Source organism: Coturnix japonica, chromosome 6 (genome assembly GCF_001577835.2).
Source record: "Coturnix japonica isolate 7356 chromosome 6, Coturnix japonica 2.1, whole genome shotgun sequence".
Taxonomy (NCBI): domain Eukaryota; kingdom Metazoa; phylum Chordata; class Aves; order Galliformes; family Phasianidae; genus Coturnix; species Coturnix japonica.
In genome coordinates this window covers 27,012,259-27,030,923 of record NC_029521.1, presented here as the reverse complement: position 1 = coordinate 27,030,923, position 18,665 = coordinate 27,012,259, and the positions used below count along the sequence as shown (strand labels likewise).

Genomic DNA, 18,665 nt, shown 5'->3' with positions numbered 1-18,665 from the left:
ACAGCTCCCTATCTCTGCCAGGGACGGGGTAGATACTGCAGGAGTCAAAACAAAGGCTTACCACTAAACACACCCACAGTGTTGTTATACAACCTTTGCAATAACGTTACTCCAGCAGCCTGAGGTCTCTCCTGTACACTTAACAGTATCAAAGTTAAGAATTATAAAATAATAATTATAATTCAAACAAACAAACACAAAACAAGAAGAATTACTTTGAAAGAGCACAGGTAACACATTGTAACACTGGTACTCAGTGTGAAAAGCAACAATACTTGCTGGTATAGGAGCAGACCCCTCTTAAATGAAGAGATGCTTCCTAACAGTGCCTGCAGTTCTAAACATTTTCACTGCAATTAACTCTGCAATATCCTCTTTGCCATCATTTAGTTAATTCTAACCCACAGAGATCAAAGATATCTGATTTCTGCTATCAAAATACAAGGCTAAAATACATCTGAATTACAGATTCATTTTTTAATGCAGCAATAAATGAATAAATAAATAACCTTCTCTCTCCCTGTAGAAGCTAACAATTGTCAGCTCACAAAAAACAACATATCAGGCTTAAAAGAGTCTTTGCTTATTTAAAACCAAAGTCATTCCAGTGAGGGCAGGAATTCCAGGATACATCTGCATTTGGTCTGGGACAGATCTAACAATTCCAGACCTCTACATATAAGGAGAGGAGATGAGAGGAACAGCCATGTTATATTCAGGTTCTCCTCTACCACTAAGATTCAAAAGGAAGCTAAATAAGTAACTTGTCGCCTCAAGATTTCTTTGTTCGCCACCAGGTTAACACATAGCAGGCATCTCTAAGTCTTAGATATAGGTTGACTACATTCCATTAAAGAAAGTCAATAAAATTGAAGTAGATCTTATCTCCGGTAGTGAAGGTCTCACCTCACAGCCAGAAGGTACAAAACTGATGTTTCATACATAAAATAAACAGAGTAGATGAAGGATACGCAGCAGCCTACAGCCTGCCCTCACCCTGCTGCCCTTTGTTAGGAGAAAGCAGCAGCAGCAAATTAACTGCTCAGTATTCAAGCACTATTTCTGCTGGGTTGTATTTAATATGTATCGGTTTGACATCTGGTTTGTCACATATGCCACAAGGTACATTGTGCTGTCAGCTAAGAGAGCTGAAAGGAAGGAACGCAATGTGCCCGTGTAAGTGAGAAACAGCCCAGTAACCACTGCAGCTAAAACAAAGTATCAAGAAAACAGCTTGAGATCCCTATGGAAGTTGTGATAAAGAACCTTCCCAAAGCTGCAGCTCCTCTATGGAATATATTCCAGAACACACAGGCCATTTCTAAGACATACCCCCTCAAGAAGCCTATTTTGCATCAAGAATCTAATTCGGAGGCTCAAGCCAGCACACAGGCCATCATCCCTTTACTGTGCTCAGAAGGGCTCTGCAGCCTTCAAGCAACTAAAGCATCAACCAGCATCAGCAGCATCACTCCCTACGTGACGTCAAGCACGGCCATCCTGCTTCACTGAGGCCTCTTTGAGCATTTATAGGCACTGGACTTCATATAAAGGAATTTTTCCTCACAGCATTTGACTAGAAGAGAAGAATAGCAGAAATTCTAACTGGTAATTTTCCCATGACCTCAGTAATGCCTTTGAGGAGTAAGGTAACTACACACAGCTCCAGTGTTAGATGACATTATGATTCATGAGTCGGTTCAGATTTCATGCTCTCAGAAAGACACTTAGCCTGAAATCTCTTCCCTGATACTCAGAAAAAAAATACTGTTTGCTAATAAGCTTCTCATTAGGAAAGAAATATGTTTAAGAGGCATTGCTTCAGCTGATGATTCACAACCATTTTCAACAGACGAAAAACAATACTGTAGCACTAATTTCCTGAAACACTTAATAATACATGAATGCTCATTTGCCTCTAGTTAAGCTCCAGAGGTGAGGCGCATCTTATCGCCACCTTCCACTTACAAGCAGGTCATGGAATCTGAGCACACAGTGCCCGGAAGCTGGCTCTGAATAACACCACTTGAATGTCACTCCCACTGCTGGCACTTGTTTCTCTTGCAGGATAGAGAGGACAGCATCACTGCCCCAGTTTATGCAGCAACTACTTCCAGCTGTGTTCAGTCTGGCACCACCACCCATAGCATCATCAAAGCCAACACTGAAAGAGCTAGAAGTTTTCACTCACTGAGAGTCTCCCATTCCCTTTTGTGCTGATAGTGAGGAATTCAGCATCTTACATAATTCACATCCATGACAGCAATAAAACCATGCTGTAAAATATATACTACACTGTGCTGACAGGAGTAGCCAAGCAAAGTATAAACAGGGTAAGCTGGAAGTAAACACTATATCAAAACCTGAGTGCAAAGCACTTAAAGCAGGGCTGAACAACATAGTTTGTCACCATGTTGAAAAATAGTAACTGAGGACAGCAAGACACCTCACATAGGCTGGGATGCCACAATGATTCAGCTTTCCTGCAGGTGACTCAATCACTACTTTCACTTCACATAAACACCACCAACAGAGATACCTTGTAAACACATGAAGACATCTTTGAACCTTGGGCCAGCTTCAGACTTGGCTTATAGCAAACATTTCTCAGTTGACGGGTGTTTCGTTGGGTTGTGCTTTTTCATTTTGGGTTTTCATTGTTTGGTTGGCTTTTGTTTTAAGTCAAGTTCTCTCCATGACTTGAAAAGGTCAGAAATAGAGCTTTCACAATCAGCAAGTTTTGAAACGTGCCTTTATGTTTGAGGGATGAGACCATTATAAAGCTCAGCTTCAGCTCTTTAGAATTCAACCCATCCTGTAAAACAATACTCCGCAGGGTTTGCCAGCATTACCTGTTTCAATCCATAAGTGAGCAATGATTAATTTCAACCTCCTTCTAGGGACAGAGCCAGTTTCCAAAAACTAGTAGAGACACACAGTGAGGTGACAGCCTTTTCCTGGCCTATTCAACATGCCAATGAACACAAGTTACAACTTGTTCTTTTTAATATGGCAGTGACTCATTGGACACTAATCCATTTACTCATTTCCACTCAGTGGCCCTTGATTATAAATGGTCAAATGGCCTGTTCTAAAGGGTCCCCAGCTTTGTCTTAGCATAACCAAGAGTTACTGATCCAAGAAATTCTGTTACAGTGCTATTTCTTGCTCAGGTTTGCTTTCAACACAACAAGTACAGCAGTTCAATTCACAGCATTAGCACATACTGAGATCAACCAGAGCCACAGCACTGCAACAACAAAACTGAAAACCCAGCCAAATAGGAAAGCATGACTAACAAGTGTCAAGCAAACCAGGAGCCTTAACTATCACATTACTCTCCATTAATTGGTGGATCACACACAATAGGGATCACATTCACAGCGACTGTAAATTTAAAGTCACACTGCAGACAGAACCCTGGTGAGCTGCACAGACTGCAGAGCACTGGCAGAGCCCCCGTGAAGCTGATGAGCTCCAGGAAATCACAGCAACAGCTGCATGACAACAAGCCTGAAAGCTTGGGTTTGTGTCAATCACAACAGCCTCCAGAATTACAGCTTTACACGCTAATGTTTGTATTACTCCGGTTAAAGCAAGAGCTTTTATGACAATACACAAGAAGAGATAAAGGCACGAAGACATAACAGTACAACAAAGCAGCACTGTTGATAAAACACACAGAAGCATCCAATCCCACTGTTAATCTAAGTCAACTCCAGCCTTGTGAAAGCTCATTAAGCTCACCGCATTCAGCCAACTGTGGCCATATATGTGCCTATGTGGCTTTTTCAGCCTAGCTGCAGAAAGCTGTAAGCAATGCCATACATCTGGTGGAACACACGTTGACTCAGGCTATTTCCAGCCTTTAAGCAGGTGACCTATGGTCTTCTATATCTCATCAGCTACATGTGTTCCTTAAACCAAGAGCACTCCTCACTTCTCACCCCGTGTTGACCACAAGGTACCACTGCCCAGCGCTGCCCCAGTATCTCAGCTGACATAACTCCGTGCCTACAACTTCTGCACAGCCTGAGCCCAACCACGGCTGGGTTACACAGAAACGTTCGTGAGACATTGAAAGAAGCGGCTGTACCGGTCCAGTTTCAGAACAGAAACACCGTCCAGTACAGAACACCCCTGCGAGGACTCGGCACCGCCAGGCACCACTTACATAAGGCTGACGCCAACGCAAGATGGCCATTGGGTTTAGTGATGCTCGAGGGGTGACCAGAGGTACCAAGGCACCTCAAGTCTCGTGTTAAACGAGCGGACCGTGCCCTGGGATCGGACACGGGAGCGGCCCCGCCGCCATTCCCAGCGCTCCCCTCAGCGACCCCCCCGCCCTCCGCTGCCATCTTCCCCCGGCACCCACCGGCTCTGAGCTGCAGGCTGCCGTCCCTTCGGCTGCACCACAGCGCCCGCTCCCCGCTCTGCAGGATGTAGTGATCCTTGGCTTGGAACAGCTCCATCCTCTCCCCGACTCCGCCGCCCTCCTTTCACCGTTGCCGCGGATGAGGAGCAGCGGGAGATGCGCGCTCCCGAGCCGGGCACGCGCGGCCCCACACTCACAGCTCCGGCTCGGGGCGCTTCCTCGGGCGGCCGCGATCGCGGGTTCCGGCCGCAGCCCCGCACGTGACCGTGCCCAGCAGCGCCGCCCCGCGCTCTTAAAGCGGCAGCGCTTCTCCCGCCGCTCCCAACGCCCCTCAGCATCCAGCCTGCCGGCTTGAACTAATCCAGTCGTTATTTGGAGGTGGGATCGCAGCACAGCCTTCCTTGTGATATTGAGTGCTTTGGGGGTCCTGATGGACGAAAAACTCAACATGAGCCAGCAGTGCGCTCTGGCAGCTCAGAAAGCAAATGGGATCCTGGACTCCATCAGGAGAGGGGTGGTCAGCAGGGATAGGGAGGTGATTGTCCCTCTCTACTCTGCTCTTGTGAGGCCCCATCTGGAGTACTGTGTCCAGGTGTGGAGCCCTCAGTACAAGAAAGACATGGAGATTTTGTTAAGGGTCCAGAGGAGGGACAGGAAGATGATCAGGGGGCTGGAGCACCTCCCCTATGAGGACAGGCTGAGGGAGCTGGGTTTGTTCAGCCTGGAGAAGAGAAGGTGCGGGGTGACCTCATTGCAGCCTTTCAGTACCTGAAGGGAACTTACTGCCAGGAGGGGAGTAAACTCTTGGAAAGGGCTGACAATAGCAGGACATGGGGAAATGGTTTTGAAGTTAAAAGAGGGAAGATTTAGGTTGGATGTTAGGGGGAAGTTCTTCACTAGGAGGTGGTTAGGCCCTGGAACAGGCTGCCCAGGGAGGTTGTGGATGCCCGTTCCTTGGAGGTGTTTCAAGGCCAGCGTTGGACGGGGCCCTGGGCAACCTGATCTAGTAAAGGTGTATGTTTGGTGGCCCTGCTAGGCAGGGGGGTTGGAACTACATGATCCTTGAGGTCTCTTCCAACCCGGGTCATTCTGTGATTCTGTGACGTGCACCCCCAGACATGAGGGTAACTGCGTCTCTCTCCTGTCCAGGCAGCGCTGATTGCTGTGTGGTGGTGTCAGATCCCCTCAGCAGAACCCCCCAGAGTTGGGCTGTGCAGAGGCTGGAGCCCTGTGCCCCATAACAGCATTGCCAGGAGCATCCCACCATGTGTGCAGCCATTTAGGAGCAGCTGGATGTGTTAAAAGACCATCTTCAAGGTGTCTTGAAAACTAATGGTGCGTGTAAGTAGTTTCACACGGTGCTAGAAAGACAATTTTCTCATCTTGTTTATCTCCATCTACCTTTCATTCTTAAGAGACTGTTATCTTCAATGCTCCTCTCCAATTCTGTGTCCTGTCTATGATTTTTCTTATAATGTCAGATCCCTAATTTGTCTTGTTTTGCTTTTTAAGCACACTTAACTAATAGAGGAGTGGTCTGAAGGAGTCAAACTCCATTTGATTTAGTAATGGGTACCTCTACGTGTCAGTGTTCTCCCCAGGGCAGGGATGCAGAAGAACACACTCTCCTTTCTTGACTACAGATCCTAGTATTGGAAATGCTGTGTGAATGTCCTGCAGCTCCCAGTGTATCCTGTCACATTCCTGCATGTAGCAGTCAATGTCACTTGCTGAGTTATGCCAGTAATTCAGGTCACTCCTGCAGGTGCTACGCAAGAGAAGAGCTTAAATAGCTTCTCAGCATTTCAGTGTATCTCTTTTGAATTATTTTATACTCAGCGTTCCCATAAGCACAATGTCATGTACTTACAAAGGCATATCAAACACACAGAAAGGCAATAAGGGATGGATCGCTCCATAGATCGAATACTGAAAGATTTCCTTTGAGGAATTACGTTTAAAACTGTGCATTTAGGTAAGCACAGGCAATCAGAGCTTCCTCTCAGCACTGCCATACATGCCTGTATCCACAGGGACTGATTATTCAGCTGTCAACTGCAGATTGCTGTACTGCTTTCCTCTTATTTCATTAAATTCTAGCAGCTTTGTGCAGAAAGTAGTATGTTTTAATTGCACTAGTGTAATTTTTACATGGGATTATTGTTCAGATTAATTGTTCCATCAGGATTTGAAGCTTTCTGCAATAACTTTCGGATGCATACTCCCATTCTAACAACCATATAAAAATTAGATGTGTGTTTTATGACCTACAGTGAAGGCAAATGGGAATAGTCAAACTTATTACCTTGTTTCATCATTGTAGGCCATAGAAAGTTGCTGGGAGGAAAAGATGGCCTTCTTCTAAGCTCCATTAAAATAAAAAGCTGATGTCATGTTTAGTATTACTTTGTCTCCTGCATATTCATTTATAAATAAGCCAGCATTGGAAAAAGTCCTATCAAGAAGGATCACTACTGTGACACACACATTAAAGTTATGGGAGAAGGCAACAACTGATGAATAAAATCAAGCTCTTCTGATTTTCTGCAGGCAGCCTTTAGTCTGACCGATGATTCCCAGGATCTTCCTGAATGATGCAAGTGGGCTGGGTTTAGGAAACAATAATGGTTCTGTCCAACATTGCTTTAAAAATAAATACCTCCTTCAGATAGGAAAAAATGGAGTAACAACTGGAAAAAAGAATGGCTAAGTGTAGCAAAATCTGCACTGAAGCAGAAAGAAGGCTGTAAGTATCAGCATGCCTTTGTGTTTGTTGATTAGAATTGAAATTACATCATGGAGATTAATAGGAAAAGGATGAGGAAGTGGAGGAAGGCAAGCAGACAAAAAGGTTCTTGGAAACAGATGGATGCAGACAGCTTTCCTAGCAGAACACCACAGTGCTGTTTTGTTTTAATTGCAAGTGATATACTTCGTGGTGCAGCAAAACAAAGCCTTGCCCAAGAAAAGAAGGTATTGTAAAACTTCGAGCTGAATGAATAGATTGAAGAGCTAACTCACTTGGAGACACAAAATACGTCCAATTGCAAAGTTCTTGGTCTGTGAAGAAAGCTGCATCTTTCAGCTTTAGCTACATAAAGAGGAAAAGGTGAGGAGCTGCAGTACCCTCTGGTTTTCCAAATGCTCTGCTCAGTAGAATCCTTTTTGCAGCTTCTCCTACATAGAAGTCACCCCGTGACCTTGCAAAGAGGGACAGCAGTTCAGTAAGATAATGAGTCATGGGCAGCAGGCATCTTAGTGGCAATAGCTGCAGCGTTCCCGGCATTCTGTTTCACTGAGAAATGTGTGATGCCTTAAGGAAAGAAAAAAGATCTGAAGGCGATTTGGGGCTGAGATTCGCTCAGATGAACGATGAGGCAGATATGTTAGAATTTAACTCTCAGTAGGTAGAAGGATCTCTTTAAGCTGTCAACTGTACACACCTGCATACCTGAAATAGGCTGTTGTTCTTTTCTACACAGTGCAAGTAGATTTCATATTGAATTTTACAATTCCTTCCTTTCATTGTGTAAATATAAACATTTCAGTGTTACATATGCTTTGAATTAATTTTCTGGGAAACCCATGAAGACTTTTGACTGAGATGGTTAATATTGCTCTGTGAGAACAACTGACAATCAGTTTTAAAGTGACAGGAGGAAATATATCCTGCCCCCTGCTGTGGACTCCACTCCATCGGTTACAGAGCGGCTCCCTGAGCAGCTGTTTTGTTGTTTGTCACACCAAAGGAGAATGAGACTCTCCAGCTGGGGCATGGGACCAGCAGCTGAGGGCAGAGCTTTCCAGAGTGAGTCTGTTCTGTCAGTGGCAGATCCATTTCAGGAGTTTCCCTCCCCTGCTAGAGATTTCTGCTTGCCCTGTCATGCCAAATCATGCCTTCAGTCTGGACACACTGTAGCTTGGAGGAAAGAAGCCTCTGCTGACAGTGGGGGTGGACTACTGGGAGGTAAGCCTCTTCAGCTCACAAAAAGAGATACCAATTATTATTAAGCTACTAAGCATTAAACAGCATTATTTTAAAACCATGCTTTTAAGTGATTGCTTTCTCTATGACACAACATTTCTCCATTAGTATTTTACTCATGAACGTCTATTCGTTATTCTAAAAACATGAGACTAAAGGACATTCAGAACTGAGAAATTTCCTTATTAAATATCAGCATTCAAGACCCAGACAAGTGCTTGATTTTGAAGGGCACTGAACATCCAGACTAGAAAAGCATTTAATTAATGCTTGACATTGAATGTCTAAATGAAACATTTTTCACAAGACATCAGCAGATTTAAGGTGAGTGCTGACTTCAGAACTTCTGTACTTTAGGAACTAAACATCTCGAAGGGTTGAAAGATAACCTTTTACTTTTGCTGCCCTCTGACTAGTTTGCACTATCATTTGATATACATTTATCACTGCAGTTTACAAAAGCATCTCCATTCCGCATCCATTTTCTGAGTAGTTTGGTGTTGTAGTGCAATGCACAGAGCTGCTGTTAAAATAATTCAGAGCTCCTTGCAGAAATTCAAGGACAGATTGGCTTTGCCCTTGTTCACCATTTGGTGAGGGCATTTTTAGCCCATGGGGAGTTTTCTGTTTACATTCAGTGTGTTTTCCTGCAATTCATAGAAGGGCAGTGTTTTCATAAGCCTTGTCAACCTCAGTTAGAAAGAATGAAAAAAAGAGAAGGAACTTTGTATTTGCATTTTTGCAGTTCATTGACAATAGCTAATGGGAAGGACATGTGTGGGCTGGCAATTAGTTATGCACTCTCACTCTCAGTATTACCTGATTGCCCACAGTTTGGTTTCAAGTTCAAATGTTGATTAATGGGAAGTGATCTGATTTGGCAACAGTCCGTACTTGAAAGTAGAACTGACTGAATAGTTGGTATCAATGTGCAGCTCTAGAGTGTAACGTGAGGATTTTTATTTGTAAATCCCCGTGATTAAGAAGCGGTGGAACATTTTCGTGTTAGGAGAAACATGCTCTTGGTGGCTTTCAGGTGAGCATCAGAGAAATCATCTTTAGCTTGCACTGTGCCAATAACAGTATTTGAAGCAGCCTGATTTACCTGTATTGTCATATCCAGTTTGTGCTTTTCTTGCTATCAGAGATACCTGTACATAAACAAAGTTAGTGGAAGTTATATAGTAAGCACATTTACTGCTTTGCTTTGGAATGACAAGTTGAGCTGTCACTTATTTAGCTATCTGACAACATAGGAAGTAATTTTTGCTACTCTATTATTTATTTAAGGTATATTCCATCTAGTTATTTACAGAAGTGTCAAGTGCTGTGATAAAGTTCACTGTTAGACACATAAGCATGAAAGGCTTTAAAGCAAATCCTCAGAAAAGGCCTCAGCCTTTTCTGTGTCATCATAGGGTTACAGGCCTCTCTTAGCAGTGGATTCTTTTTTTGCTTTGGTCATTTTCTTGATGCCCAAGTAGTTATAGAGGCTTTTCTTATTTCACTTCATACTCTTTGCCATTTTTTCAACCTAATGGCATTTTGTTCTTCCTACTTTCATCCTTGTGTTCCCAGGCAGTGCATCTGTAGTCCACATGCATTTGGATTTTCGATATGCTCCCTTTTTGCATTAGAGGCTGGTTGCATGTTCCCCATTCAGTCCAGCTGGCCTCCTGTTACACCTGCTGGTTTTCTTGCAAGATATTTGTTTGCAGACAAGACAAACTGGTTTGCCTGTGTCTTTGACATGCTCCTTTTAATAGAGGGGTATGAATAATAAATCCACATTGCTGTGCTCTTACTGTCTTCAATCACATCCATGGATGAGTACTTCTGCAATATCACAGTCATATTCTTTAATCTGCCTAATCCTTAATCACTGGTTGACTAAGTTGATATGGCAGCTCCCCAGCTGTGTGAGATGGTTAAGAGACTGCAATGCAAGAAGGTGACTTCCTGATTCACAAGTATTATTGAAATGGCATTTCTGTACTTAATGGAGAGGTTGACTCCGCTTTGAGATGGAACCTCCTTGGAACAAAAGTAACACAGTAGGCACTTCGGATTGGCAGCTTACAGCAGATAAAGAGAAGTTTGTGACAGCCAACAATTGGCACCAGAACACTGCAGAAGTACCTACAGACATCAGCTTAGTACTAAGTACTCTGGAGAAAAAAACTTATAGCAGTGTCATAACAAAAATACATATTAACTTCTTACAACAAAATGAGAATTCCTCAAAACCAGGGAAAGAAGTTTAGCATAAGGATTTTTGTTTGCATTTATTTCTAACTTTTCACAGGAATAACTTTATGGCAGTTGGAGTTGTTATCTCCAAAGGGAGGAGGATTATGGCATTTCCTGCTTCCCTGTGGAAGTGCCTTATTTACTAGTGGGAATATTTCCATTGAGCTTCACTCAGCACACAGGAAAACAATAAAATTTTCCTTTCAAAACTATGTGTATGTGATCAACATCTGCAATATATTTCATGGCTTATGGATAATACACTGATTTCCCTCTTGCACTTAGTGTTAAGATCAAATCAGTGATACTGTGTGCAAAAATAAAGGGGAATTTTTTTTTAGGGCCTATGATTACTTTCTTTTCTTTCATTCTATAATTGCAAATTCCACTTGTAGTCTACCTAGTACAGTCATACATGAAAGGATTCCTTATACTGTTGTTGGTCCACCTCAGTAAGTCAAGATATTATTTATAGTATATTGAGACTATGTTTAATTCATAACTTTGTTCCGAATTAAATGACAGGGCGCTCTTTGCCACCACCATAATAAAACTCACAGCTTAATTTCAACCAATTCTGCTTGTTTTTCCTAATCTGATAACATAGATGTACTGCTTTGCTGCTAGTTTCACAAGTGTACTTAGTGGGCTATTTCAGACTCAAGAAGTGCTTTGTTAAATGGATTCTATATTTCTCTGCACGGCCCCATGTGTCTTTTCATTTCTTAAGGGCTGAGTGAGCACTAATCCCATTGTCCAGATGCATCAAGGACATCTGCACAATGCTGTCTAGACCTACGTACACCAATCCTTTGACAGGAAGAACTTTCAGTGTAGGTGTTTCTTCAGATGCTTCCTCACAACAATATGGGTTTTTATTAAGGTGCTGTGGCTTCTGTGGAAGGGTTTCAGAGACAGTATTGTCCTGATCACACTTCTATTTGTGAAACAGCATTCAACTCAGTGTCTTGGAAGAAGGGTAAAATAAGTTTACTAAAGTGCAGGATGGAAGTCTACAGGCACTTTGTTGAAGAGATATTCAGTAAAATTAAAGTTTTAAAGTATTCTGAAAGCAAATTAGGAGGTTGTCTGCCTTTTGGAAGAGATTGCCTTCATTGTCACTTTTCAATGTGGGCTGCTTTTTCAAAAGCAAAATAGTTCATGTTTTTAGAAGTTATACAGGACTTGGCTTCTCTCAAGGACAAAAAGCAAAGCTACAGGACAAATGGAGCTCCTGTCTTTTAATAAGAAAAATGAGAGACTAGGAAAAAGTCCAGAAGAACTTCTCAAAGTTTTGACACACTGTGACATTCACCAACAACAGTGCTAAAGACAGCTTAAATAATCATTTCCTCCTTCACAGCTGTATGTTTCTATTCCTGTACCAGGCCTGCATTGTATAGCCACAAGCATTTGTGCAGCATACTGTGAACTGAAAGCAGGGAACTAATGCAGCTGCTGAATAATCTACTGAAGTATTGCTTACGAAACCAGGCTCCAAGTGACCCTAACCAGAGTGTTCTCCAATAGAACCCATGTTTACAGAACCTTGATCTCTACGTAGAGATGCATTTATATTGCAGGGATGCCCATCTGTATGTAAGAAAGGAATAGGGATGTGTAAAGTGCTAAGAATGACACTGAATCCTTTTCCTGTGAGAGCAGAATCTCTTGCTGCTAGGCAGTAATTTAGGTCAAAATGCTATCAACTTTTCCTTCATCTGTGGCTTGTGGATATAAAAAGGCACGTATGGAATTTGCAAAGCTCAAGCACTTGCTGTACAGTAAAGCACCATATTGGTAATTACAATTCTTATGACTCTCAAAGGGCTACACCAGAAGATTAAAATAACTTTATTTTCCTGAGAGATTAGATGTTCTATACTTAAATAACTAGGATAGTTGATCATTGCTGTAAAGAAGCTGATAGTGTTTATTGCTGGCTTTGCATTTCCTGTGCAATGATATGTAGGTCATTGTAAAACCTAGGGAAGATAAACATGAGACTGAAACAGAGGGCTGAAAGTCATAAAATCTGAATCCTTGCCTAGTCTTGGATAAAAATCTTCCCTTCCTTTTACATACATAGCTAAAGATAATATTTCTACAATGTACTATGGTGCTATATACATCTATTCTGATATGTGTATATGTTGTTTAAATGTTGGTGTGGAAGAAATTAGTCATACTAATATGCATATAGATGAAAGCTCTCTGTTTTATGGAAATAATAAGGGGGGAAAAAGATGTAAGACTGTACCTTAGACGAACGTGGGAAGTCGTGTATTGCCATTGCTGTCAGCTGGATTTTGCATTTTTGAAGGGAAATGGTAATGAGAAGCCAAGATGAAATCAGAGCCTCATGTAACACCTGGCAATTACTACTATATTTTTCACTTTGTTTGACATTTTAGTTATGTTTTGACATATGTATTTGTGCAGTATATATATACTGTGTATCTATAATAGCTTTACCCTCTAATTCTGTGACTCCATGTGATAAATCAGAGAGCTGTGGTGCTGTGATTGATATGTAGCTACACAGATGACTCAGCTTTACAAGAAGATATTTCTGAGGAAAGTCCAAAGCCATTCCTGAAAACTGTTCTATGTCCTAGAAGCTAATTATAAATAATGAACTATGTCTTTGGGGGGGGGGGGAGAGGGGTGGGAAGAGATGCAAATAATTGCAAGGCATCCTTTCATTTATGAAGGCACCATAAGCCTGCCATACTCACTGTAGGAAGAAACAGAACTATTTCTGAGCTATTACTGAAGGGAAAATTTACAGTGTGTGTTGTAATTGCAGGAGTCTACATTATGTCATCAGTCTGGTAGGATCGGGTGGAGACATGACGGCCTTGGAATGGTAAGTACTGACCTTTGGACACTGACAGAGGATGAACAAGGCTCCATAAAGCAGGGAATGTATTTGGGCTTCTAAATTACCATGATTCTCCAATATTTGAAAGATCAGTGGAAGGTTATAACTGTATGGATAATGATGAATCTGCACCACCTTAAGTCTTTAAAAAAAGGCAAAGAAGACTTTGAGAATATTAGATCAAATTGCCTCATTCCTTAAATTAAATAAATAAATAAATAGAAGGAAAATAAAATATCTACTTTCAGATGCTTGCAAAATAATGAAGTGTTATGGAACTGTTAACATAACAATGTTGAATCAATACCCGTCTGACAGTCTAGCAGTCCTGGGCAGATAGAGTAAATCTTGGCTTAATATGACCTGTGATCTTGCCTCTCGTGCTCTTCCCATAGTTATCCAGGGAAATGCAGTCCAGTCAGGACACCACCACAGCCCCAAATAGTTGGGAAGTTTCTCCTGTTGAGTGGTTCCTAAGGGCTGACTGTCACCTGATACTACAGAGCACAGACATCCTTGGCAGAATGAGAACTGGCCACAGGGTTGTGGTTATAATTAGAGACTTGTTATTATAAATTTAGTAATCAACACAGCTTGTAATCTACAATTTCTAGGGCCTAACATAGCTTACAGTTGCACAGAATTTCTAGAATTTCCAGTTATGTGCACTTTCCAGTTACCTAAACCCTCTGTAGATCCAGTCAAATTCTTAACAACCAGCACATAATACAGTAATCACAAGCTAGACTCGGGCTTTAAGTAGAAGATCACAAGTCAAAGGCTCGCTTAGTCCTCAGAATACTGCAACAGAGAAGGTGTTGCTGGCCACTGGAGGATCTCAAGTCTTGCTGTCCAGCAGCAGCACTGATCAAAGTCTCACTCAGAGTTTGCTGCTATTTTATAGTTCATTTTATAGAGTGCTCTCTGTACTTTCCTGTTCCACAATGGATGTCACCATGTTCTGGCAGCTCAGCACCTGGGGCTTGATAATGCTGGTGGCCTTCTCATCCTGTTAAAGGGTGTCCCTCCGTGCTAGTGCCAGAGAGGAGAGAGAAGGGCAGAAGGTAATACACAGCCAGCCTCCTTATGGATGTTCACCTTATTGTTATTTATGCTGGCTGTTATCAAGAGGTACTAGTACTAAACTCACAAGCTTGGTACTATTGTGTATCTTTATTGATGGCCCAAATCATGAAATAGCCAGTATGTTTAGTGGATATCAGGCTAGAATGGCTCAAAAGCCTGCTAGGTATCAGGATTCCTTTATGATATTATTGTGCCAAGCTGAAGAAATGTTCTCAAACGCATGAAATGGCAGGCAAAAGAAAATGTTTCTGGCTATAAATACAAGCTGAAGAACAGCTGGTTAATCAGGAGTTTTGGGGTAATCCTAGATCACAAACTGATGAACCAACCAGTAGGAAAAGGGAAAAAAATCCAGTTATGCTAAGATGAATACACAGGAGCATTACACATAAGACCTATGCAGTAATCCTTTTGCTCCACTGCTAGTAAGGTCTCAGTGAGAATACTATATTTTTGATACTATCATTTCAATAATTATATGAATTCACTGAAAATAGGCCAAAGGATAATCTGAATTTTAGCAGATGTGATTCGTGATTTGAAGAATTGCAGTTCTTTAGAGATGTATGGGAAAGAGGAAAACAGTCTTGAAATATACAAACAGTGCTGGAAAGATAACGAGAATTGCTGTCTTCATTGTCCTCTGTCACTGAATCATATAAAGCCTGAGGCCTGGTTTTATTTCGGTGTTTTTTTTTACTTTGAGGCTAAACAATCCCATCTTTTATCCCCGATAAGAAATAATGAGTAGAATTGCAGGGAAAAATGAGTGAGATTAGACAGAAAGTCAGAGTCTGGCTAGGTCGGTATGGGAATAGACTGCTCACTGCAATGAGCTGTGCTTGCACACGCCACTACTGGATTTTAAGAACAGCTAAAACAGGTTGAAATATGAGATTTCTGAGCCCAACTGGTGCATTATGCATGCAGCTGCTCTGTTGGCTGGTTTGATTCGCCTCGAGCCTCTATGTTAATTACAATGACAAAGATAAAACTTGCCAGCAATCTTAAAAATAGATGCTACTACCTTTAATCAAACACAGCATCCACAGGCAAATGCCATTTAACAGCACCAGCTGTGGGCAAAGGTTCAGTTCTTAGCTGGAGCAGCCATTTATCCTTTGGTTTTGTTCGATCTGGTTGGATTCAGCTCAGGGAAGATAAAATAGAAAGCAGGCATTCCTGTTGTAAAAGGCTTCTGAAAGGACCGGGATGAGAAATCAAATGGGATCCTGGGCTCCATCAGGAGAGGGGTGGTCAGCAGGGATAGGGAGGTGATTGTCCCTCTCTACTCTGCTCTTGTGAGGCCCCATCTGTTGTACTGTGTCCAGGTGTGGAGCCCTCAGTACAAGAAAGACATGGAGATTTTGGAAAGGGTCCAGAGGAGGGACAGGAAGATGATCAGGGGGCTGGAGCACCTCCCCTATGAGGACAGGCTGAGGGAGTTGGGTTTGTTCAGCCTGGAGAAGAGAAGGTTGCGGGGTGACCTCATTGCAGCCTTTCAATACCTGAAGGGAACTTACTCCCAGGAGGGGAGTAAACTCTTGGAAAGGGCTGATAATAGCAGGACACGGGGAAATGGTTTTAAGTTAAAAGAGGGAAGATTTAGGTTGGATGTTAGTGGGAAGTTCTTCACTAGGAGAGTGGTTAGGCCCTGGAACAGGCTGCCCAGGGAGGTTGTGGATGCCCCGTCCTTGGAGGTGTTCAAGACCAGGTTGGACGGGGCCCTGGGCAACCTGATCTAGTAAAGGTGTATGTTTGGTGGCCCTGCCAGGCAGGGGGTTGGAACTACATGATCCTTGAGGTCCCTTCCAACCCGGGTCATTCTGTGATTCTTTGGGCTCGCCCGCGGCTCCCAATTGCCCCCTACCGGCCGCCGCCTGCCGCTCGCTTCCCGCAGCGGCGTTAAGGTTCGGCGGCGTCACGCATAGAACTACAGCGGCAGTCGGCTGGAGCGAGCAAAGTCCGTGTTTTCAAAGTGCAGTAATGCAGCTGGTTCAGCTGCTCCTGAGGAACGTAATTCTGCGACGCTGTAAAATCGCGTTAATAGTGCCGCAATAGCGCATTTTCTTGATGTGATTCTTGGCTGTATGATGAGAGTTAAAATATCGTCTGAAGTTTCTTTCAGTGTCTGGATTTTGCTGGGAATAAGGTTGGTGGGAAGCTTATTTCTTGATTCAAGCCTAAGTGACTTCAGCTTTTAAATCTGGAAGTTTCTTAGAGCCTGGATTCGTTAAGTGCCTGCTGCACGTAGCCCACCCCTGTCCTGTGCTGAAGTGAGCAGATGAGCTCACACAGAAGTTGGGCCATTCTTCCTCTTATCATTTACACAAATACTTTCACTTCTGTTGCAACTCCTCACAACTTCGGCCGTGCAGTCCTTCAGACAGAAAGTACAACGAGGAAAATCCTAAGCACAAAAAAACTCCTTGGCTTTCCTGCCTACGAAGGAGAGGAACATTACAGAAGAATCATTCATCAGGAGTGGACAACTAGCAAATGAGGCTCTGCTTGGATCCCATCTGAAAGCAGCTATCGATATCATATGGAGCTTGAAATGAGCCTTGTGCAAGTAGGGTTCTAAAAGCCTCATTTGGAACCCAAATCTGAAAGCATCCTGTTTTGTTTTGTTATTTGAATGTTGAATGTTTCTAAGTTGTGTGTTTTAACTGGAACTGCAGGAACCCAAGGCTTCCAATCGCATGCAAACCTGCCCTAATCTGACACCTATTATGAGCTTAAAAAAATATCGGAGGAATGTAGGCTTCTAGCAGAGCCTGCCACCAAAGCGTGGAAACATCCTGCCAACGTGTTTGCTCACTGCTGTAATGAACACATGCAAGATTAGAAAGTTTGTTTAGGTATTACTGGGAACCTTTTTCCATCACAATCCTTTCAGCTGTTTCACAAGGACTGAGCAGGAAATTCGGCCTTTGGGCTCATGCGTAAGGTACGTGTAATGGTGAGGGAAGACAGCAGCGCCAGGCTGTAACCCAAGGAGCTGCTTAGTGAGTGCACTGTGGGTCACTACCAGACTAAGGTACAGGAACTTGCAACGACATGAACAACAGAGGGGAAATAAGAGTCACGGCCTAAATTGGCTCTTTTGTCAGTGTCATGTAATGTGCTTGGGATAGTTTGTATGGCACAACTGCAATATAATTGCAATCAAGAAATGAGTATGTAGACTTAGGTGGGTTGGGATTGCTGTAACATAAATCTGAGGCAGGGGAGGAGCTGCAGCCCAGTGATGCAGAGAGTCAATTTCTCTGCTCTGTAAAATACATCCTGTGATTTCCTGCTCATGTATTGCTTCTTAGTGTAGTCAAGCACAAACTATTTAAGGCAGGGATTCACTGTGCGTGCAATTGTATGTTATGTAATAATAACGATGAGTCTAATTGCTATTGTTAAAAAAAAAGAAAAAAAGTATAATAATAATAATAATAATAGCTGTGATTTCTGCCTTCCAAAGTATTTTCTTTGAAGTAATCAGGGACTTGTTGCTAGGCAGTTAATATTTCAGGTACCTTAAATATTTTAATGCGTCTGTGCCTGCTGTTTCTAGGCACCAATATTTGTTTATGTTATCGTTATACAACCCTTTCTACCTTATATCCTTTGTTCAGTCTAAGCTAATGGATCCATACAGTGAGATTTCAATCACACAGGTGTTTTTTTTTCACAGGTTTACTACTGAGAATGACAAAATTCCTCTGATGCAGATTTGTTCTTTATCAGGATGTTTTGCACTAATAGCATTTACTCTTTCTTTGTGCAGTCCCCCTCCCAGGTGTGTTCTATCTTCACGAGGGCTTGGTGTGTAGGCATGTAGTAATTTTAATAAAGCTTTGAATTTAATGTTTGAGAATCAAGATTGAAGATCTCCTTTAATTGTGGATGTAAACTAGGAGTTGAAATACTGACTTTTTTGACCAAGCTCTAAATTTTTAAGGGAAGTCTTCATATGTAATCTCCGATAAGATAATAGGCCAAAAGAAATAGTAAGATTTCATGGTAGCTAGATGGCAATTGAAGAAGGTAGGGGTAAGGTATAAGATCTCATCAGAAATTACAGCTTTGAG

The 18,665-nt window shown here is 42.4% G+C and overlaps 1 protein-coding gene and 1 long non-coding RNA gene across 5 annotated transcripts in view; one reads left to right on the top strand and one right to left on the bottom strand.

Annotated features, from left to right (window-relative positions):
• Positions 1-4,612, bottom strand: part of INPP5F (inositol polyphosphate-5-phosphatase F) — a 34,012-nt gene extending 29,400 nt beyond the window's left edge. For both annotated transcript variants that reach the window (XM_015867402.2, XM_015867404.2), the window contains exon 1: positions 4,376-4,612. In XM_015867402.2, coding sequence (XP_015722888.1) covers positions 4,376-4,472 — 97 coding nt within the window. In that variant the 5' untranslated portion in view covers positions 4,473-4,612. The remainder of the gene's footprint in view (positions 1-4,375) is intronic.
• Positions 4,613-4,625: 13 nt separating this feature from the next.
• Positions 4,626-18,451, top strand: LOC107316176. Of its 3 annotated transcripts, none has more exons than XR_004307731.1 (4): positions 4,626-4,753; positions 5,525-5,710; positions 13,420-13,479; positions 16,794-18,451. It is a non-coding gene; the product is annotated as an uncharacterized LOC107316176 (long non-coding RNA). The 3 variants fall into 3 exon arrangements; XR_001556214.2 differs by having other exon boundaries at positions 5,525-5,716; positions 16,959-18,451; XR_001556209.2 differs by having other exon boundaries at positions 5,525-5,716.
• The last annotated feature ends 214 nt before the right edge of the window (positions 18,452-18,665 follow it).